The sequence below is a fragment of the Helianthus annuus genome, chromosome 11, assembly GCF_002127325.2.
Source record: "Helianthus annuus cultivar XRQ/B chromosome 11, HanXRQr2.0-SUNRISE, whole genome shotgun sequence".
NCBI classification, from domain to species: Eukaryota; Viridiplantae; Streptophyta; class Magnoliopsida; order Asterales; family Asteraceae; genus Helianthus; species Helianthus annuus.
This window is the reverse complement of record NC_035443.2, coordinates 8,254,623-8,278,962: the sequence shown is the minus strand read 5'-3', so window position 1 is coordinate 8,278,962 and position 24,340 is coordinate 8,254,623. Positions and strand designations below refer to the sequence as shown.

The 24,340-nt window shown below is 37.3% G+C and overlaps 1 protein-coding gene across 1 annotated transcript; it reads right to left on the bottom strand.

The window, feature by feature from the left end:
• Positions 1 to 6,240: 6,240 nt before the first annotated feature.
• Positions 6,241 to 17,970, bottom strand: LOC110880053 (pyridine nucleotide-disulfide oxidoreductase domain-containing protein 2). Its single transcript, XM_022128610.2, has 16 exons — positions 17,671 to 17,970; positions 17,418 to 17,579; positions 15,458 to 15,637; positions 13,992 to 14,049; positions 12,506 to 12,556; positions 11,749 to 11,831; positions 10,763 to 10,850; positions 10,089 to 10,130; positions 9,503 to 9,577; positions 9,353 to 9,421; positions 8,782 to 8,897; positions 8,242 to 8,354; positions 8,076 to 8,155; positions 7,772 to 7,892; positions 6,757 to 6,823; positions 6,241 to 6,670 (listed from the first exon to the last, which is right to left on the bottom strand). The coding sequence occupies exons 1-16, from the start codon at positions 17,922 to 17,924 to the stop codon at positions 6,544 to 6,546; spliced, it is 1,686 nt and encodes a 561-aa protein (XP_021984302.1). The 5' UTR covers positions 17,925 to 17,970; the 3' UTR covers positions 6,241 to 6,543.
• Between the last annotated feature and the right edge of the window lie 6,370 nt (positions 17,971 to 24,340).

Genomic DNA, 24,340 nt, shown 5'->3' with positions numbered 1-24,340 from the left:
ACATATGCTCTGATACCACATGTTGATCAGTTCTGTTTAGACATAATGGAAAACATGAAAACATACCTGATTGCAGCAGTACAGGCCAACAGAGAATCCAGATGGAGACACAGCAATAAGGTTTGACATGATTGTCATCTTGGTCTGGTTCCTCCTTAGGGTGCAATCTAATGATGGTAGTAAGGGAAACCGAATAAGGGAGTTCGGCTAGGAGAGGAGGTCGATTGATGTTATGAGAGTAATTAGGTTATGTGTCTAACCCTAGAACCTCTACATAAGTCTCCTTATATATGCACCCAGGAGGAAACCCTAATTAGTTAATAAGGGTAATTAGGCCCATCAACAATTACCAACTAATTATTTAATAGGATTGTTATATATTTTGATCCATATAATGTAAATGATTATAATGGCTACTAGATTAAATATAAAATAAATATATTTAATCTTACACTGATAACCTAATTTAAACAACAATGCACACGAACTATGTTAGTAACTAATACAGCATTTACGATAACTCACGAGATACAACCCTCACAACGAATGACAAAGTGCAATACTAAACATCCATCGAATTCACGACGAATGACAAAGTATAAACCTAATGCGGGCAACACTTAAACATCCATTGGATAGTTTCAATCGATCGGATATTAAATCGTAGCAGCGATCGAGTTATTACCCTGTTTATCGCGGCAACGTTTCGTGTTCGTGTGTGTTTTGTAGTAATTGAACGATATCTCAGTGTGTAAAGCGAATTTGTACGTCGAACCAATGCAGAAAGCTAAGTGCCAACCTCCCCTATTTATACTGGAAAGTGGTCTCCCTCGCGTGGCGCAAGGGCCTGTCGCGTGGCGCGAGGGGACCCCTTCCAGCATAGGGTTGCCACGTTCATTTGTAGCCTAGGTGAGTTGACGATTCGACTTAATTCGATTCCTACAGCAAACTATCGAGATAATACCAACTAGGGTTTACCCCCCCCCCCCCCCGAGTTTTAGGGGCCCTGATCCTGATTCCGATTGTTCTGAAAATTTTAGGGTTTATGCAGGATCACTTGGGGGTCTCAATTAGGGTTTCTTATTGGACAAATAAAATAATAAATCATGATTTTAGTGAGAGTTGTTACAAGAGTTCTAGGGCAATTGTTCAGTTATGGGACGAATTACAACTGTTCTATGTAATATATGTGAGTAAGTGTATTGTGCCCTTACTGGGCTTCGAAGGAAACTAGGCCGGCGAAAAACCCAATGGTGACGAAATACTTCATGTTTCGTCGGACAGTTTTTCGTCGAGCAGTGTTGTGAAAGGAGTTTTTGTCATTAAAGGTTTTTATTAAATAAACAATCATTAAACTACCAAAAGCATTCCAACATAACACACATAATACCATGTACAACGAAATATAAAACAGCTGACGCGTAAGGGAAAGGTCTTGAAATCTTGGGTTGTCACAAAAAGTCTCTTCGCCCCCGTTGCATAGTGGACACAAAGAGTTGCTCACACCAATGCCTCTTCTAATAAGCGTCGTTCTCGTGGGTAACCTCCCAAGTCGGAGACGCCACCAAAACACGTTCACCTTTTTAGGGAGCCACTTATTCCAGAGTACAGTATCGATATCTGAGGAAGAGCCTGGTGGTTCGAGGAGATTCCGCATCGATTTCACGATACCGTCCAAATTGGGAGACTAAACCCAATGATCATCCCTATCGCTGAATTGGACCGACGATAAAAGAACGCTGCAATCATGCAATTCAATGGCTTCTGCATAATTAGTAGGGGCAGACGACCAATCCCATGCAAATTGCAACGGTCTGCTTGAACAGTCAACACGATCCTTTAAGAGGCAAAATTTTGAGCGCTCAAGTCTGAACAAAGATGGAAATGTTGTTTTGAGGTTGCTATCACCCACCCAAACATCAAGCCAGAATCTGATCGCCGAACAGTCGCCAGGAATTGCTTTGATTAGACTGCTCAAACCTAAGCTCCTTACACAGAGTTCACCTTCCAGTTTAGTTATATTATTCCACACACCGGTTCTACCTGTCTTTGCTGGAAAAAAACTCCCATACCGAATACTACTCTTCAATATTTTAAATATCGGTATGACCCGGCCGGTTATACCGGATATCGGACACGAGTCCGGTACGATAAAGGCCGGTAAAACCCGAATACGGTATGTCTTTTGTACCGGCGGTAAATCCGGTTCTACCGGTTCAAATCGTTGAACCGGTTTGCATTACCTTAAGATTTGGTTTCTTAATTTTAATAAAAATATATTATGGTAATATTGATCTTCCATATTTCCAGTAATTAACCTAGTGTCTTCTATTTCAATATTTCATCATTGTTGAAACTGTTACTCACCTCGTACAATGCAATATTGTTTATAACTAATAAAAATATTCTTAAAATGCTTAATAGTTTACAATAAAAATAGTTGTTTTTAGATAAAACTATAATCAGTTACATAAATCCAAGTTGAGATTTGACTGTTTTTTAGATGAATTTGTATTTTCTGGAATTTATAGGGTTAACTAGTAACCCGGTTCAACCGCTCGAAACAACCTGGTTCAACCGGTTAAACCATTTTAGAGCCCAACCCGAAATCACTTAAAAACCGGTTTTTAAAACATTGCTACTCTTCGCCATAATCTCTTTTGTTCAGTTTGGAATCTCCAACCCCATTCGACTAGAAGGCTTTTATTGAAATCCAACAAAGAACCCAAGCCCAACCCACCATCTTTTAGAGGCCTAACAACACTTTGCCACTTGATCCACGCCGTCTATGATTTTTCCATAGAACCACCTCCAAAAAAGTTATCTTAGAAAGTCCTAGTTAGTTATTTTATTATTTAAAATAGAGTTTCAGTCGGGTTAGTATTAGATTGAGTATAAACAGAGGGTTAGGGTTATTGTATTGATGTGTTTTCTATTGATATATAATAAAAGAGGCGAACAAGTTTGTTCAGAGGGTTAGGGTTATTGTATTGATGTGTTTTCTATTGATATATAATAAAAGAGGCGAACAAGTTTGTTCATATCGCATGTTTTTTTATTCGATCAAGAGCCTGATATCCAACACTATGGGGTTTTCCCATTTGTGGGTTTCCTCCTGTGCGGGTGGGGTGACTCACGTTCTGTATTTCGATCAGAAGGGTGATCCATTTTGCCAGGTGTCCTAGGTCTTTGTTCAAAGGGTAGGAAGGATTCCAATGCATTTAATCAGATCTTGGATGGTCAGGACTTTCGTGGTGGTGTTTTTGTAAGGGTGAACGGGGCGTACAGCGGGGAGGGGAGCGGTGACCCTATCCACCGATCGGGAACACCGCCGCCATCCAAGCGGGGACCCGAATCGGGGAGGGTGAGCGGTGTGGAGTCACCGCGTTGAATGGCTCGATTTTCAAAAAAGGACTGTTGGCAACGGTCAAATTTTAAAAAAAAAAATCAATTTTTTTAACAATATAAATATAAACCAACCTAATCAAATTTTTTACCATACCCACCACTCTCAAACTCACAAATCTTGCAACCGGTAACCCACCAGACGAAAACGACGAGTATTTAAATATGTCTGAAAGGACCTCTCGTGAGTGCCTTGAATATTTCTGCGAGACAGTCTGTAAAAGGTATGCCGGTGAATTCTTACGTAGACCAACGAGCCACGACGTTGCGCTATTGTATCAGGCTCATGAGGAGAGGCATCACCTACCTGGTATGTTGGGTAGTCTGGATTGTACACACTTCGTCTGGAGAATGTGCCCCACAGAATTGCGTGGACAATACATGAGAGGCGATCATCAATACCCGACGGTTATGTTAGAAGCGGTGGCGTCTCAAGATTTGTGGATTTGGCATGCTTTTTGTGGCCCGGCGGGTTCACAAAACGACATCAACGTGCTGCAACAATCTCCATTATTTCTTGCTCAACGAAACGGAACGGCGCCAAATTGTCCATTTCAAGTGAACAACCACTTATACAAACGCGGGTATTATCTTACTGATGGGATCTACCCTACCTGGTCCGTGTTTGTGAAGTCTTTTCCATATCCTCACATCCCGAATGAAAAAAAGTTCAAGAGGCAACACGAGGCCGCAAGAAAAGATGTGGAACGGGCGTTTGGTGTGTTAAAGGCGAAGTGGGGAATACTAAATCGTCCAATGCGTTCGAAAACGGTGAAAAAGATAAGGTCCATCGTGTGTACGTGCCTTATTTTACACAACATGATTATAAAAGACGACGGAAGGGCAATAGCACCGGTACATATTCAAGATCCTCCAGTCGAACCCGTCTTCGATGATACAGCTTATAGCGAGCTCATTGACGAAGACACGCATTGGAGACTAAAACACGATCTCGTTGAGCATCTCGGAAGTTTAGATCTACCTCACCTTGAAGTGAGTTCCGACGACGAGTAGTTTGTTTTTATATTTTTCTAGTTTTAATGTAATTTTTATTTTTCTAGTTTGAATGTAATTTTTATTTTTCTAGGTTGTTTTTTTTTAATTTAATGAAATGTCTTTTATTTAATTTTTATTTTTATTAATATTTTTTTAATTTATAAACATGCATAATTTTACAAAAAAAAAAAAAAAAAAAAAAAAAAAAAAAAAAAAAACCCCAAGTCCCCTAAGAGGGGAGTGCCGCTATCAAAATGGGGTGTTAGGGGAGTTTAAGAGGAGAGTTGACGTGGCACTAGCTGATTGGTGGTGCGTAAGAGAAGGGACTCCCTCTTAGGGGACTGCCCCTTACACCCTAATTGAACGGAAATGTTGTTCAAGGGAGGGGCAAAAAAAAGTCATTATGCTTTAATCCTTTTGAAATCAAACTGCTGAGCCAACAAAACGATGACATTCAGTTTTACCTGGAAAATTAGGGTCGAATCAATCGAATTGTGGTTGTTTTAGGTGCATTTTAATTGTGAAAACATTTTGCAAGCGATACACAAGTAAGTTATTTCAAATCGATTAGAACCTATTTTCATTGCGTTTTGACTCGTATAACTTTGTTTTGAAAATAGGAAAGGAAAAAAAACAACAAATACTACTGAAGATGAAGTAAATGATACTAATACGACTAGAAAAACACATGTTATTTTAGAATCTTCAAAGAAACAGAAATTTGGGCAAAGAAAGAAATTAGCTACTAGAAGGAAATATAAAACACACCAAAAAGGTCAATTTCCTTAATTTTATACAATGTGTTTCATATGGATTAGTTATTGAAATGGCAAAAACATTTGCTTAGGGAATTTGATATTAGTCCTATTACACATTTGCTTAGGGAATTCAAAAGGGGCCCGACTTTGTAGTTTGCTTAGAACCTCCAAAAACGTTATAACGACCCTATAAAAAAATAAAAGCTATAAAAACCTGTGACAGAAAACTAGTGTCGCTACTTTCAAGGGTTTGGGCTGGTGACCGGCTTTTTGACGAATTTTCTATTTTGTAATTCATTGATTCAAAGGTCGCAGGGCCGGCCCAAGCCCAAGTATTTTAAGGCTTGGGCTTTGGACCACAAAATCTATAGGGCCTCCATACTTTAAAAAAATATATATACAGATATATGATATGGGCCTGCGAAATGGATTTAATGTGTGTCAATATGGGCCTAAGCCCTAGCTAAAATCTGTATTTAGCCTAAAATATGTGTTCATTCTGTGATATAATTGCCTAAAATTGGTTTCTTTCTTTTTTTTTTTCGAAAAAAACCACACGTTTTTACTTCGCCTTAGGCCACCAAAATGGTTGAGCCAGCGCTGAAAGGCCGATTCCTATTATAGGGCTATCCAAATGACTCGGCGCTCGATAAAAAATTGCATACGCTCGTCCGATTCGGATCAGTTGAAAAAATGAGCCAACCGACTTGGTTCGATTTGTAAATGATCCAGGCATGAGCAAAAGTACGCTCGCTCGTTGCTAGTTGCTCGTGAACAACTCAAAGTGACACCGATAAATCAACCTCCCCCTGCTCTTTAGTTCCAACCAAGTCATTGCTTCATGATGGTCAATTGAGTTATTAAAATAAAAAAAAAAAAAAAATATATGATCTAATATTGATCAATACATACATAAGAACCAAATATGATTTTATGTTGCAACAAGTCTATCCCTTAAAATTGTTGTCACACGGGGAATTTGTGGTTAGTGTTCGGTGATTTAACTAGTTAACTATTGAGCCGTTGCCGCTGGTAATCATGACTCACGCTTTTAGAGTTGTAGACGGATAAGGAGATGCTATTTTAAGAAACTTGTGGGGACGAGGAACGTTAAATTTAGTAACATTTGGACACTTTTGCCCCATTGTCTCAATCAAGATGAGTTATGTTTGATAAATTAAACGTAAGATTAACTACAGATCATGGTCTCGATCCAGTTCCATAGGTACGCTTGCCGTATCATCAACACCACGCCAGTAAACAACAAATTCGACCAACAGTTAGCTAGCTGAAGTGACGATTCTTGACAGATATCAGTGTTTTGGAGTCTAAAACCGTGATGCATCCCATATGATGATCTTAATGGTTCAAGAAATGCCACTTATCAGCCTTTAATGTCGTCAATAACCACACGAGCTGCATTGCGTCCAGGTGCCCCCATGACACCACCACCAGGGTGGGCTCCACTCCCGCACAAGTACAATCCTCGTAACGGAGTTCTGTAATTTGACCTGCATTGCATCACATATAAGCTTGTTTTCGAACGTCATCAAAATAAGAATAACATGTAAGCGAGAGAATATCGAAGCTTGCTTACCATCCCTTTACAGGTCTCATTAGGAAAAGAGAATCCAACCCCATTGCACCATGGAAGATGTTCCCTCCTGCCAAAAAAAAAAAAAAATCTTTAATCATATTATAACATGAATCATAATGTTTGAGCTTGCACATAGTTAGGTTAAATAATTTAATTGTTAGTCAAATATAAAAATATCCTACGTATAAAACGATAAAATAAATTTTGTGGACTCAAACGAATGCAGTCATTTTATTGGAATTACGGTAAATGGCAAAATGGTAATTTTAATAAGTTGAAAAGAAAACAGATCAAAAGGTTTAAAAACCACCTAAAGCATAGTCAATCATCAACAAACTCTTAAAATGCTTTACCCCAAAAAAAATGGATTATTATGGAAATAATATTGATATAATAACTATTTATGAAAGTCAAAAAGAAAAAGAAAAAGAACAAAAAAACGAGTGGTAGCGGGTCATCCTTTTCTATTTTCACCGGGATAAAATTATGGAGTGAATTTCAAGGATTGTCCTTTATCTTTATACTCATTTTCAGGCGCTGTCCTTTATGTTCAAAATTGACGAGTTTTGTCCTTTATGTTTTCATATCATACACGTTTTGTCCTTTAGGCCTAACCCAGTTAGTTTTTTAAGTTAAATTTGGTCATGTGCTTTGCACATGAGGGCATTTTTGTCAATTCAAATGTTGCAGAAGCTATGAGCTGTAAATTTGCCGTTGAACTTACCTTTGAATTGACAAAAAATGCCCTCATGTGCAAAGCACATGACCAAATTTAACTGAAAAAACTAACTGGGTTAGGCCTAAAGGACAAAACGTGTATGATATGAAAACATAAAGGACAAAACTCGTCAATTTTGAACATAAAGGACAGCGCCTGAAAATGGGTATAAACATAAAGGACAATTCTTGAAATTCACTCTAAAATTATGTCAAATTTGACATGAGAACCTGTTTGACCCGCTAAAGGTCAACATTTAAATGTTAAAACTTAAAAGAGATTACTTGCATGAAATACCTGTGAGACCGATTATCCTTTCAAGGTCCGGTGGAGCCAACATGTCATAGCCAATAACTGATGAGCTGAAGCCAGGGGCATACTCGTCAATTAAGTTGAAACATCTTTGTGCAAATGATTCCTAAAAAATAACGTTTGAAATTCAAATATAAAACTAGATCAAAACATATATATACAATAGGATAATAAACTATGAGTGAAGCATATCGGTAAAATTTTATATTTTATAAAATATTATATATATTCAATCAACATAACAATCAAAAAAGAGAATCACAACAGTATATTCTGAAATAAAACTCACTCTATATGCAGCATCTTCCCAGCTACCATCGTTAGGTTTATATGGTGTAAACTGAACAAACAAGTTGATAACATGTTTGCCTACAAAAAAAACGAGTTTCATTAGCTAGCGAAAATAGAGTGCACTGGCATAACCTACTAAATAAATTATTATAACGAAAACGTACCCGGTGGTGATATAGTTTTGTCTAAAACCGAAGGAATTGTCATTTCGATTACAGGCCTTCGTGATGGCAAGCCGTTTCTTGCCTCCTGGCATGCAGTCTCAATCTCCTCTATACTGGAAAACAAGTTATAATATAATTTCCTAATAAATAAAATACTATTTATACAGTTTAATATTAATAACTAAATAATGATTAAGAAAAAATAAAGGGCAAATATCATAAAAAAACACTATATTTTTTGTTTTTTTTTTTTTTTTCTCACAAAAATCTCTCCACAATTTTTTGCATAAAAAAAACACTATATTTTCTGTTTTTCTCATAAAAGTCACTCAACAAATTTTTACACATAAAGTCACTCCACATGTGCAAAAAATTGTTGAGTGACTTTTGCAAGAAAAAACACAAAGTATAGTGTTTTTAACTGCAAAAAATTGTCGAGTGACGTTTGTGAGAAAAAACAGAAAGTATAGTGTTTTTTATGATATTTTCCCAAAAATTAAATAAAAAAGATGTAAAAGGAAAACTGGAAGAATATCATACGTCTCAGAACCAATGTGAATGGTACCCATATGCTGCGGGCCCGCTTCGGGATAACCAATATTGCAGCACCGAAACTGTGGCAACTTGTCAACTGCCAAATTGATTTTGGTGGTTGCCTGTTTAAATATAACATAGCAGACGCTTATCGTTTTACCGAATTTGCCATCACTCATTCACTCCAAACTTGGAATGTTGATAATAGGATAAAGAGTAAAGTACACGGATAGTCCCTGTGGTTTTCCAAATTCTAGATTTGGTCCCTAGTTTTTCAAAAGTACACAAATGGTCCTGGTAGTTTGCACTTTGCAACGCATTTAGTCCCCAACTTTTGCCAAAATTACATGGATGGTCCCTGTGGTTTGCACTTTGTAAGGTATTTAGTCCATAACTTGGACCTCCTAAAACCTTTAGATTTATTGGCTAAGGACTAAATGCATAATAAAGTGCAAACCACAGGGACCATCTGTATACTTTTGGAAAGCTAGGGACCAAGTCCAAAATTTTAGAAAACCACAGGGACTATCTGTGTACTTTACTCTAGGATAAACGATGAAACGCAATAGAATCTTACGGAGCTATAGTCAGAGTGCTTAATCGCACGAGAAAAATCTTCCGGAAGAACGTTTTCAGGTACTAGCTCCTGTGTAAAGTATGAAAAGGTCAAAACAGTCAATTACCTTACTCCTGGATAAACGTGCAAACAGAGCAAGAAATTTTGTACCATGAAAGTCTTGTATGCAGTAGCATTCGATAAAACAACCGAAGAAGGAATTTTCGTTCCATCAGCCAATATAACCTTAAAACACAATGTTAGATTGTCGCGATGCTGCGTCATGGTGCATTTTAGCAATTGCATAATATAATTAGAGTAAACTGCCATTTTGGTCCCTGTGGTTTGGTCACTTTTGTCATTTTAGTCCAAAACTCAAAACTTTTTGCATCTGGGTCCCTGTGGTTTCAGTTTTATTGCCATTTTGATCCAAAAATGAAATCAGTTCATATTTGTCTTATAAAATCCTGCTATTTTGTCCTTTTCCGCAGGGGCAAAATGATCATTTCTTTTTTATAAATAAATACCATATTTTATAAGACAACTATGACCTGATTTGCCCCTGAGGAAAATGACAAAATTGCAGGATTTCATAAGACAAATATGACCTGATTTCATTTTTGGACCAAAATGGCAATAAAACTGAAACCACAGGGACCCAGATGCAAAAGGTTTGAGTTTTGGACTAAAGTGGCAAAAGTGACCAAACCTCAGGGACCAAAATGGCAGTTTACTCATATAATTATAGTTAGTTTACCCCAGTTACTCTGTCTGAATCTTCAATCATCATCTTTGATACCTGAATAACAAAATGAACAATTCTTTAGTAACAATATTTTTCAAAATGCATCAGCTTAGCTTAGAGCAAAAGGTCATTCGTTACAACTAAAGATACCCTTCGGCCCAAAAATAAAATGACCCTTTCATTCAAAGCATAAAGAAGAGTTAATTGCCCGGATGGTCCCTGTGGTTTCATGTTTTTTCACGTTTAGTCCCCACCTTTTGGAAATAGTAGGTATGCTCCCTATGGTTTGTCATTTTGTTACTCGGTACTCGGATAGTCCCCTGACATTTACTCCGGGGACTATCCGAGTAACAAAACGACAAACCATAGGGAGCATACCTGCTATTTCCAAACTAACTAACATCTACTCCGGGGACTATCCGAGTAACAAAATAACATACCATAGGGAGCATATCTGCTATTTCCAAACTAACTTGACATCTACTCCGGGGACTATCCGAGTAACAAAATAACATACCATAGGGAGCATACCTGCTATTTTCAAAAGGTGGGGACTAAATGTGAAAAAACGTGAAACCACAAGGACCATCCGGGCAATTAACTCCATAAAGAATTAAGAAAACATTTCATGACTTGGATACATAGGTCACAACAAATTATTAAATTACTCGATAAAAATAATATACCTCTGCATCGGTAACTATGGTGGCACCAGCTTCCTTAGCAGCCTTTCCAATGGCCAATGACACTGAGCCCATTCCACCTTCAACATACCTAAACGCGTATCAGCTACCTTGCATGTAAATATGTATTTAACAGCACTATAGTAATAGTTCAACAGAAATATTCATTTGTATACCTGGCAAGCAAATCAAAATAATTACAAGCAAAAGGAGAACTTAGAAAGCCATGATCAACCACAGTTTCACCAATAAATAATGAGTAAAATGCCATTTTCGTCCCAAAGGTTTGGCCAATTTTGCGACTTTTGTCCAAAGGTTTGTTTTTTCGCATCTGGATCCAAAAGGTTTGAAATCTTGCCATCTTCACCCGGCTTGTTAACTCCATCCATTTTTCTCCACTAAGTCAGGGGTGTTTTCTATTAGACTATGAGCCCACGGGCTTAGTTAGGTTTCTTCACCAACAATGGATCCCTACTCGTTCTCCTCATCGGCGGCCATGGCGCAACAGACATGGGAGCTTGAAAACAACATCGTAACAATGGAGGCTCCTCAGTCTTCCGAATCAGACGCCATCTTCTACTACGACGAGGCCGCTCAGGCCAAGTTCCAGCAAGAGAAACCATGGCTCAACAACCCTCACTACTTCAAACGGGTCAAAATCTAAGCCCTAGCTTTACTCAAGATGGTGGTTCATGCTCGCTCCGGTGGAACCATCGAAGTCGTGGGCTCATAGTCTAATAAAGTAGAAAAGACCGAATTGCCCTTTTAAGTTAACAAAAAAGAAGGAAATATCCATGACTTAAGGGAGAAAAATGTATGGAGTTACCGAGCTGGATGAAAATGGCAAGATTTCAAACCTTTTGGATCCAGATGCGGAAAAACAAACCTTTGGACGAAAGTCGCAAAACTGGCCAAACTTCAGGGACGAAAATGGCATTTTTACTCATAAATAACAAACACTACACATACACTCGATTAGAAATACTTACGACCAAATTCCACGGTGACCGTCAGTTTCTCCCATAACATGGTGTAGCAGAACATACCCACTCCCTGGTGAATGGGCACTTGTCTGCATTACGAAAGTTAAAACACCATGTTGATTCATTAACCATTAGCAGTAGTTAGTTGTAGGAGCGTTAGGGTAAATGCAAGTAGAAGTCAATAGAGAACATAGAATTACAAAAACAATAAACATGTGTTCTTCTCATGGTTGTAAAACAAGGTTTCCAAGGCCGAATACTCCCCGAGTAGTCGCTACAAGGTAGGCTGCCGAGTCGACTTTTCTTTGACTCCGCCTAATTACTCGAAATCAGTCAAACGCGGTCAATCTCGGCCAAAATCGTATCTAGTAGGTCAACTTAGGCCGAGTTTTTACTTAAAAAATAATAAAACATAATTTATATGCCTATCATATTAAAGAATTAATATCATTTTCGCGTATTTTGTTCTAGATATTAGTAAATTTATGTTATTTGACATATATATAATTTCCAAAACTAATTTCTTTATACTTTAACATGTCCGAGTACTCCCCGAGTACTCTCCGCCTAGGCCGAGTACTCTCAACTCCCCGGTCGACCGACTAGGGAGCGCCTAGCGACTTTTGCAACCATGGACTTCTTCTAACTATAAGATCGTCCTAGATTCTCTTTTGTATTTCATTCCATTTTTCTTTTTTTCTTTGGGGCATAAATATGTAATGAGATACAGAGATGTGAATTGTGATAATTGAAGGGCGCTTACAGTGGTTCCTATTACTGCATCTGTAGCAAGTGTTGCCTTCAACACCTCACTCTGTATTCACATACAAAAGGTTACAAATGTCAGTACAGTATACATTATAGGAATATTGGATTTTAATAATCCCAACTATTCGTTGTTGGCCGCCAACAGTACCAACTTCAAAAATAACCACTGGCAGTCCCAATTATTGACATATTGGCCACTAACGGATCCTGACTAACTTTGGGATGAAAATGTTGAGTTTTTTCGGCCAAAATGTTGAGTTTTCCGGCGAAAAAAAGTTCTCCGGCGAAAAAAGAGTTTTCCGGTGAGTTTAATAATTGGGGCTTTTACTAGAAAAAGGTTCCCAAAGGTCCATAATAAGATTACAAAGAGGTTCAGGACAAAAATGTTGAGTTTTCCGGCCAAAAATGAGTTTTCCGGCCAAAAAACGTTTTTCCGGCGACCGGAGGCTAACGGCGTTAGGGTCCTGTTAGTCAGGGTCCATTGGACGCCAATATGTTAAAAGTTAGGACTACTAGTGGTTATTTTTAAAGTTGGGACTGTTGGCGGCCAACGACGAATAGTTGGAATTATTAAAATCCAATATTCCTACATTATACCAAATTAGACTCTAGACGTTAAAACCACATATCGTCTTGGAACCATATGAGAATCATTTTGTCAAATTCAGTCAACTCAACTGTGCATCTAGTGTATAACCTTTTTAGTTTTTACTACCAATATATATATATGCATTAGCCACTTGGCACAATACTAATGCGTGCATGCAATGTATCTGTTATCCGTACTCTTCGTTATGTAACTAGTGCTAGGGGTGCAAACGAGCCGAGCAGCTCGCGAGCTACTCGAGATCGGCTCGAGAAAAAGCTCGAAACGAGCCGAGCTTTATCGAGCCCGAGCCGAGCTTGAGCCTAAAATAAAGCTCGTTTGTTTATCGAGCCCGAGCTCGAGCCTAGCATGTGAAGCTTGTTAGGCTCGTTGAGCCTTATCGAGCCTTAGTGTAAACGAGCCGAGTCGAGCCGAGCTTATTCAAACTTGTTTACAGGCCGACCTCGAACCTAAAAATAAGCTTATTTAGTAAACAAGCCCGAGCTTCACTTATCGAGCTCGCGAGCCTAAAAAGTCTATTAGTTATATTATTTTTATTTAATATATTAATTAATAGTTAATAAACGAGCCGAGCCCGAGCCGAGCTCGAGCTTGAGAAAATACAAACGAGCCGAGCTCGAGCCTTGAAAACAAAGCTCGAATCGAGCCGAGCTCGAGCCCGAGCTCACATAAGTTAATCGAGCTCGAGCCTGGTCAAGCTTGGGCTCGGCTCGGCTCGTTTGCACCCCTAACTAGTGCCATTTATTCCAGTAATAATACAAGCATCTCTATTGTGTGGACCTCACAGTTCATTAAAAGACTTTGATAACAAAAAACGGCAGGTAAAAACTTTCTAGGGTTCACAAAGACAAAGGAATGAGGATCGAGTAACAACCTCAAACCAGTTATTCAAAACCTTTGATGCTGGTGACAGTAAAAGGTCCATGAAATCCCTGAAAGAAGAAAGAACTACATAAGTTCACAAGGTTTGTAATGCAAACATCTTCTTAAGCCGAACAAGCCAAGAAGGTAATTAGTTAATATTTGACTTCATTTAGGAGATACACGCATTAATATCATGCTATTATTCCCCTTTAGTAATAATAATAAACCCAACTAAATGTGCTCAAGGCCCTATTCATGTGGCACCATAGTTGTTAATGGCGAATAGCAACAAATAGCGATAAGACGCAAGGCGCAGGCGAGGCGCATCAGCCTTGCCCGGAGCCTAGGCGCAAGGCGCAAAAAAGGCGTGGGCTTTTTTAAGTAAAGCGCACATAGAGAAAAAAAAATATAAAAAATATGTTATGCTTTGAAAATAAATAAGATTCCACATATAAAATTAAAAAACTATTATATATGCAAAGATGAGTTTCTGAGCTGGAATTTGGTTGAACTCGTGCGTGCCCGCACGTCCTGCGGACACGAACGCAGCTCCGAAAACCCGAGCCCGCGTGAGGCAGGTTTTTGCACGCACTCAGTTTCGGTTTTTTTGTGCGTGCGTTTTGTTTTCTGCTTATGCGCTGCGCCTCAGCACTTGTTTTTGCGCCTAGGCGCGCGCCTTTTTGCGCCTCAGCAGCGTTTTTTTCAAAAAAAACCATTTTTGCGCCTAGGCTGCCACCAGACGCTATAGTGCGCCTCGCTGCGCCCGAGCGCCTAGGCGCGCGCTTTTTGCGCTTTTGACAACATAGACCTATATGCTACATAGCGAATAGCGATAAATAGCCAGCGGCAATTTTATAAATAGCGATACACTAGAAAAAAGATTTACAAATTTTATATGTATATTATATCAAAATACCCTGATATATATGCTATTCATATGTATATTTAACAAAAACCTAAAATCCAGCTATTTTATAGCTATATTTAATTTCTATTTATAATAAAAAACAAAAAAAGTGTCGCTATTCTCGCTATCCATCGCTACAACCCTAATAGCTCGCTATCATCGCTACAACCCTAATAGCGACACTATACCTATACGCTACGTAGCGCGCTATAGCGATCGCTATGATCGCTATTGACAACTATGTTTGACACTTTGGTTTAAAAAGGCGTGGCTGCGGCACAGGGCACTGAGGAAACGCATCAGGTTTCTAGGTCATAATTGGTCAAAAGTAGGGTCCGTAGGGGTTTTTACGTAAAAGCAACCTAAGGGATGAAGAAATCATGAAATAGGTTTCTATGTAAAACAAATGAGATATGCAGTTTCTGGCAGTAAATAAGGCTTATTTGGTTGCACATAAACGCACGCCTCACGTACATGATGCACGCATCTCGGTTTTTGGGACCAAAACGCCTCAAAGCACCTCGCGCTTTTTTTAAACCAAGTATGGCACTAGGATAAAGAAATCTTACACCAGCCCTTGTTGACCCATGGACACAGACTGATGCAAACAATGTGCCCAAAATTCCGATTTCTGTAACTTATGCTTCAACCGCGAATTAAAAGATGAAACACCTTGGTGAGCTTCAGGAGGTGATGAATCTATCAACGGATCCATAAACCTGCAAAACTTCTCCAACTGATTCTCATACCTACATTTAAAATTCAACAACACAATCAATATAACAGTAACAAACTGTATTAATATTATTAAATTAAATATCAATCTCAGTACATGTCTATGTTTACACCAGATCACTTCCTATGCTAAGTAGTTAATGCGGTAAAATCTCGGATATCGGTCAAGGACCGATATTTGAGATATCGGTTATCGCGGTAGGATATCGGTGGGACATCGGTAATTTTAATATCATGCTAAATTTATATATATAGCAATTTAACACTAACAATTCAGTATCCTACCATTAACAAATTAACCTTTTGCAACTTGCAAAACATTAACAATTGTAGTAAGTAGGAACTTACTAAGACTTAAAACACTAACATTTAACAATAACAACTAACAATTAAGACTTAAAACACTAATAGCAACAATAAGAAAAAAAAAAAAAAGACAGATAGTAGAACTAAGAAGAAAGGTACTGATATCGGGAAAATCGGTGATATATTGGTCAAATTTCAGTCCAATATCGGTCAATATCACTGATATTATCGGCTGTGTTTAAAAAAGCGAGCTTTAAGCGCGCTTTAAGCGTGAAGAGCTGAAGCGTTTGGAAAAGCGCTTTTTTTGGTCTGAAGCGTTACAACACGTGAAGCGTTTTGAAGCGAGCTTTAAGCGCGAAGCGATGATGGTTTGAAGTGACGCTTCAGCCCAATCAGGTCACATTTGGGCCATTTTTTAGGCCCAATAGTCTTTAAATAGGGTTTAAATGAGGCCCTACTTCTTTACCCTAATAATCAGCCGCTGTCTTTTAACATATCAGCGGCTGTCTTCCTCTTTCTCCTTCTATTCTCTCTGCAACTTGATTTCTGTTTAGAAATCATAATGGCCACAGGATCAAACAGCACTACTGCTGCCTCGGAAAAGTCCTTCTCATCTGGTGACCCGAGATGAATACGTACTTGATTATGATGATTATTGATTAAAGACTATTTTTATGTTTATGTTTTAAGTGTGTTTCTACTTTAATTTATGTTTTAACTATGCTTTTTATGTGTTAAGTGTTTTTTTAATCATGTTTTTGTGTTTATTATTGATTAACAAGTAGAATAGGTCATATTGATGTGTACAATTTTTTTTTAATTTTTTTTAATTTTGAGCGCTTCGTATACGTGAAGCTCTCGCTTCGCGCTTGAAGCTTCGCTTAAAGCTTTTGGAACCAAAACGCTTCGGAGCGCCTGGCGCTTTTTTAAACCAAGATTATCGGTACCGATATTTTGTACCGATATCTCAGCAGGCCACCGATAACCGATATATCACTGATATATCGGGATATTAATATGTAGTTATATCAGTGATATATCGGTTATCGGTCCCCTGCCTAGTAATTGGTGCAAAATATCGGTCAGAATGTCGGTACCAATAATATCGGCGATATTGACCGATATATCACCGATTTCTCGATATCAGTACCTTTCTTCTTATTTCTACCATCCATCTTTCTTCTTATAGCTGCTATTAGTGTTTTAAGTCTTAATTGTTACATGTTAGTGTTTAAAGTCTTAGTCAGTTCCTACTTGCTACAATTGTTAGTGTTTTGCAAGTTGCAAAACTGCAAAAGGTTAATTTGTTAATAATAGGAGAGTATACTTAATTGTTAGTGTTAAATATATATATATAGCATGATATTAAAATCAAAGATATCCCACCGTGATAACCGATATCTCAAATACCAGTCGTTGACCGATATCCGATATTTGACCGCATTAACTACTTAGATCATTTCTAATATAATATCACAACAACATAACCTCGGATAAGCTTCAGCATCTCGTTCCGAAAACTTCGAAATCTCCAAACGATTCATTTCAGCATCCGAACCTAACAGAAGATAACGTCCATCGGAACACGGCGTAAACGATGACGGATTCCTCTTCAACAGCTTCAATCCATGCCTATGCAGCTCCAGATCTCTTCAAATCCATTATTACAACAATAAAACAGTTGAGAAATAAACAAATTAAACAACAACAACAACAAAATTTGTGTAAAAAATAATGAAACCTAATGATAGAAGGACGGAGGAGGCTCTGGAGGTAGCTGCAGCGGGAGAACTTGAAGCCTGGAATGAGTTCTTCGGTGACTGCAGCACCGCCGATGAGGTGGCGACGCTCGAGGACGGCGACGGAGAGGCCGGATTGAGCTAGGTATGCGGCGGCGGTGAGGCCGTTGTGGCCACCGCCGATTACTAGTGCGTCCCATTTTTTGTTGGCGAGTGTGGCTGCAGTGGTGGTGCTGCAAAAGGTTCTTCTCCACATTTTGGGGTGTGACTTTCTTCACTTTTCAGTTTTGGTTTGTGTGGGGGTTTAGGGGTGTTTGTGAAAAAAAAAACCGTAACTAAATAAAAACCGTAAACGAATAAATCGATCTGAATAACGAATTCGGTTTTTGATTTGGTTTCTAACCGAAATCGAATTGTGAATACGGTTTTTGATTCGGTTTCTGAATCCACGTTTTTTTTTTTTTTTGTTTGGTTTATTTGGATAACCGAATAAACCGTTAATTTAATTAATTATTAAATAAAAATAATAATGTTTCATAAAATATATACAATTTATTAGCCCAAAATACTAAGTCTAATATCTAAAGTATATGTATCCCTATGGTTGCATCAAATATTGATCAAAATACATTTTTGTTTATTAAATTTTCTTCATTTTAGGTATGAGGTTCACTCGAGAAACTCATGTATGAAGATTATTTATATTTTGTGTCATCGAACTTGTTGACTATTTATAGTTTCTATCATCTATGTTTTAAAGTTTTAACGTTGTGATTGTGTGTACGACTATTTTCTGGACGTGTTTTTTTTATTTTGCTATGTCTTTTATTTATATATTATTATGAAGATTATTTATATTTTGTGTCATCGAACTTGTTGACTATTTATAGTTTCTATCATCTATGTTTTAAAGTTTTAACGTTGTGATTGTGTGTACGACTATTTTCTGGACGTGTTTTTTTTATTTTGCTATGTCTTTTATTTATATATTAGGGTAAATTACTTTTTGAGTCCCTGTGTTTTAGTGGTTTTAACTAGTTGAGTCCAAAAGCAAAAAGTTTAACGACCTGAGTCCCTATAAGCATTTTCTTTAACCATTTGAGTCCTTTTGAGTCCAAATTTTAACCTTTTGAGTCCAATTTTTTGGACTCAAATCGTTATAAAATGAACAAAATTGGACTCAAAACGTTATAAAATAAATGGCTAGGGACTCAGGGCGTTAAACTTTTTTATTTTGGACTCAAGTGGTTAAAACCACTAAAACACAGGGACTCAAAAAGTAATTTACTCTATATATTATTAGGTTTAAATTAGTTGTTGACTTGATGTTCGAAAATTGGAACACAAACATAAATTTAAATTAGGAAAAAAAAAGTACTTAGATACAATTTGGTTAAATATGGTTTATTTGGTTTCTAACCGAAACCAAACCAAATTGAGTTTGGTTTGGTTTAGTTCGGTTTACATATTTCTAATTTGGTTTGATTTGGTTTTTGGTTTAGGATACAAAATTTCGAAAACTGAGTAAACTGAACCGAATAAACCTAATAAATCGTAGACCGAACCAATGAACACTGGAATTTTGAAAACATGTTGATTTGTTGCGTTCACCACTTGCGGTACACGCATATTAATTATATATTAATTATAGAGTTAAATGAACTATGAATTTAAGTTTTTTTTTCAAATGCTTTGGAATTGGACTATCAAGCATTTTTTTCTCCTTTATTTCAAGCCCTTTTTTTTCTTCTTTTATTAATTTACTTTTCTATCTCTAAAGTTTTAATAAAGTTACTAAGTTTTTCATTTTAAAAATTAATTAATAACAAAATTTACTATTTTATTCTTTACTAGTTTATAGACCCATGTATTACATGGGTTTGAGGATAGAAAATTAAAGGCTTTAAGATAATTATGGATTTGATCGAGTTTTTTGGGGAAATAAATGTATTTTCCATTTATATAAACTTAAATGAGTTTTTTAAAATAAATATGTTATTGTTGAGGTTGGTTGCTTTTGAAGGACATAACGATTATAAGCTTTAAATTATTTTTTATATTTCTAACTCAAATATGAACTGTACATACAAAATTAAATAAAATATAAAATTACTCATATATATATATATATATATATATATATATATATATATATATATATATATATATATATTGTTTATACATATGTTTAACATTTGTGAAAACGATAATAACAAATTATAAACATGATGAGGTTTTAAATTTTTGTACGTCAAATAGTGATGGGTATATAAATTTTTGGTTATCCCATCTTATTTTGATAAGTATGTTTTTATTTACTAAAGTAGAGATATTATACTAAAGTATAGGTAAGTAGATAACTAATAATAATTATTAAGAATATTGAAAAGATATAATCATGAATATAAGATTATTTCTAATATATATTAAATTCAACCATTTAATAGTCTTTATATTACAAGAGAATGCTATATGGCATTTTGGTGAAATTCTTTATTACAAGAGAATGCCATTTGGCATTAAAGTTACTCTTTTATTAATATTAGATTAGATTATCCAATCATTGTACCTTGCTAGTTGCTACCATGGTAACAAAAATGGTTAGGTGGGGCGGGGTGGTGGCAACGATGACGGAGACAACAACAAAGGCAAGAGTTAAGTGATTCCACTTTCTTTGTTGTATTCCTTCAGAAGCTCAAAGGAATGTTTCCTTTATATTAAGAAATTTGAATGAATTCAGTCCAATTCTATTCTCAACCTGACATGTTATCCTTGAAAAATCCTTTATATTATGAAATTTGAGTTAATTCGGTCCAATTTTGTTCTCAACCAGGCATGTTATCCTTGAAAAATCACATTCTAGTTTCAATAAATGTCTGCGAACCAACACGTTAGGAATAAAATACAGCTATGAACCAAACATACATCTGAAATTAAAATGGACAATAATCTAGACCGTTCCTAAATGATAAGTTCCAAGAACACGTAATTAACTATAGAGTTAAGTGCCTTTTTAGTCCCTGTGGTTTGGGTCTTTTGCCAGTTTAGTCCAAAGGTTTCATTTTTCGCCTATGGATCCAAAAAGGTTTCATCGTTGCCATTTTAGTCCACTGGGTTAACTTCATCTATTTTTTATGTTAACAAGAAGGGCAATTCGGTCATTTTATATGGCCGAATTGCCCTTCTAGTTAATAGAATTACATATAAAATGACTGATTTGCCCTTCTCGTGAACAGAAAAAATAGATGAAATTAACCCTGTGGAATAAAATGGCAACAGCGAAACTTTTTTGGATCCGCAGGCGAAAAATGAAACCTTTGGACTAAACTGACAAAATGGTCCAAACCACATGAACTAAAATGGCATTTAACTCTTAACTATATTAAAAACTTAAAACGGAGACAGATCTGGGCGGATTCGAACCACCAACCTCTCAGGAGGTGACCCTGAGTGCTCTTCCCAATTTAGAGCTTACAGATCTAGAATCTTAGCATACATGCTAATTTGGATATAATCTATTTAGATGTAGAAGTTCAATAGGATGACCGATGACCCCAAGGCTCTCCCTCATGCATGTCAAGATTTTTTTAAGGAAATGGTGTTATTTGCAAGTCTGAAGTCTGTTAACCCCAAATGCGAGCCGTAGCACATAGGTGTGTCTCGCAACCATCAAACTGGACTTCCCAAGTCTCATATGCCTCCTTAATGTAGGTCCGGGTTCTCCAGTTTAGTATTCCATTGTTCGCAAGCCCAAGGTTGGTTCGGTAACATCACCTGCCGTTCTCAAGCCCATGTACATATTCATTGTTTAAAAGCCTGCCATGCTTGTTAAGGCCATATCAATTAATAATTATCATGAACAATGGACAGTAAAATGATGGTCATTATAATATAGACCAGAGGCCACCCGTACTTTAGAAGTCCAGATTGAGGTTGAAGAAGGGAACGGACTTTATGAGTATGTATGGCCCCGGACCTCGGAATCCTGGCTTTATCACGTTTCTTGAAGCGACCCACGTTTGACCTTTGAGAAACCGACACAGCTACAGCTAACATTTGGTTGAATACACGCAAAGACGTCTCAAGTCCAAAAACACCAAATGTAAAACAATATCCATTTCAACACCATATGTGAGAGACGTTGAGCAAATACCATTTTAAGAAAAAAAAATTGCATGCAAATTTAAGAACTAGACCAACTACACTTCACCAACAAAAAGCTCAACAAATTTGAGTCCTTCGCGTCAATTCTCCATAGAAAGTCATTACGTCAATTCTTCAGAATAAGCCGTTTGTTGCAACAAACAACCCACCCCATCCAAAGCACAATAATACAGCCAAGTTAAACGTATGCAACTAAACATCCCAGCCAACCCAACACACGATAACAGGCTGGCTTACTGGCTGTAGTCAAGTCAAAACAATTTCGCTAAGAACTTTCTTAAAATCACCCATACGAACATGCTTTATACCAACTATTAAGATTGCCCACGTCCAATTTGATCATGATTTAACCAAGGTTCTTCCATGAATGAACCAAGGTTCTTCCAATACACACACTGGGACAGTTCAACTTATAAAAAACGACGCCAGCCAACAATTTTCAAGTAAACAATTCGCAAAGAAACAGTAATACATACTTATTGCATATATGAAGGGAAGCATCTTCATACCAAAAGATTAAGGTCCACACCCACAACCAGGGGCAGACCTACCTTAGGGGAAGGGGTAGCCTCCGCTACCGCTTGGCGCGCCGGCGGTAGTGTAAATTTTGGAAAAATTTGACGTTTTTTCAATTTCGTTACCGCTTTTTTATTGAACGTTACCGCTACGAAGATTTTCTATATCCGCCACTGCCCACAACGAGATTCATTTGTAGTTGTAGTTCCCATGGTAAAGTTCGATTAAAGCTTTAACCAAGTCAGGTGCGACAAGCTAACCACATCCATAACGAACCATTGAAAGCATAACATTTGCATTAGGAATCTAGAAATGTAAACCTGAAACCAAGTTGGCGATATATGAAAAAAAGCACAAATTTGAGAATGAATCGTTTTTACCTACAACCCCAAGTTCAAACCAAGAACTAAGCCGCAACAGAAATCTCTGGCATCAATGATAAGAACATACCCAAGAGTGGTCATACGGAAAGGATGATTACGCAACAAGACACCAGCTGTGAAAAGTAACTACAGACAGAACCCTTGACAACAAACGGTGCATTGCCACCAAAGCAACAGCATCATCAACTCCACAAAATAAAAAAAAACCGTCGCCTTCTTGAACTATATCAAGCTTTAACACTCGGCAGCAGCAGCAGCAGCATGATTAAATCCACAAGATCTAAAAACTGTCACCTTGAACAATTACAAGCTTCAACAATCAGCAGCAGCAGCAGCAGCATAATTACCTCCACAAATCCAAAAATCCATCACCTTTTAGGTATCAAACATATCAACATCCGGCAGCAGGGGCGCAGCGTCCCCCCGAACTTTTCGACGCATAGTGTTATGAACAGTACCTTCGTATCCCCGAACTTTTCGACGCGTAGTGTTATGAACAGTACCTTCGTATAGAAATTTTTAGATATATACGTTTTCGCCCCCCGGAATTGGGAAAAATCGACCCCCCAAGCTTCGCCAATGTCCGGCAGCATCATGAACAATATAAAGCTTCAACTCCAAGTAGAAAATTTATAAACGGATCTCACAATTAAAATACATACCAAATGATCAAATCTTTAAGTACAAGAATCAAATCTTACAACCACGAAGTCACAAAGCCTGGCCTCCAATACAACACCTTCCCATTAGCCTCGCTACATAAACTCAAAACTGGCAACGTATATATCAACATAATTTAAGATGTCGGTAAAACCAATAACCGCATTTCCTTGGTCAGCAGGTGCAATTTGTTGCCCAATGATGAAAATGGAACATAAGACATTTATAGGGGTTAATAACACGTCCCATGGTTAATAACAGTATAACACTTCCCATTGGAATAATTGCTATAGAGTTAATTACTGTTTTCGTCCCTGTGGTTTGTCAAAAATCACTATTTCAGTCCATTAGTTTAAAAAATGGTCAAGAAAGTGAAACCAGAGGGACTGAAATGGTACAAGAGTGAAACCACAGGGACTGAAAGCTTAATTTTTAAACTAACGGACTGAAATAGTGATTTTTGACAAACCACAGGGACAAAAACAGTAATCAACTCATTTTACTATATTATAAAAGCATGATTTCTATTTTGCAAGTTCATACGATGGGGGTCGTTCTTTGTCATTTAGCCATTGTCACGTTATCAATCTTCTCTCAATTTGTAAACCTTACGAGATAGCTTCAGGAGAAAAACTGTACAACCACAGTGTACAGTTCAGAAAACGATAAGAAAAACCTACAGAACGAAAATCGGCAATCAAATACAACTTGCAAGCAGAAGATCCTTCTTAAAAGGATTAGCTGACGCAAAGACACAAAACCAACTGATTGCAAGGCATTATAAATGCATATACATTCATACAGCTACACTATAAGCATGTAACAGCTCGATTTTATCGATGAAAGTCTCAGAACAGAATGGCTGATTCATACGAGTCGTCTTAAGTATCGTATAAGACTATTCTTTAAATACCGCAAATTCGCAATTAGTAATGGCTGATTCATACAA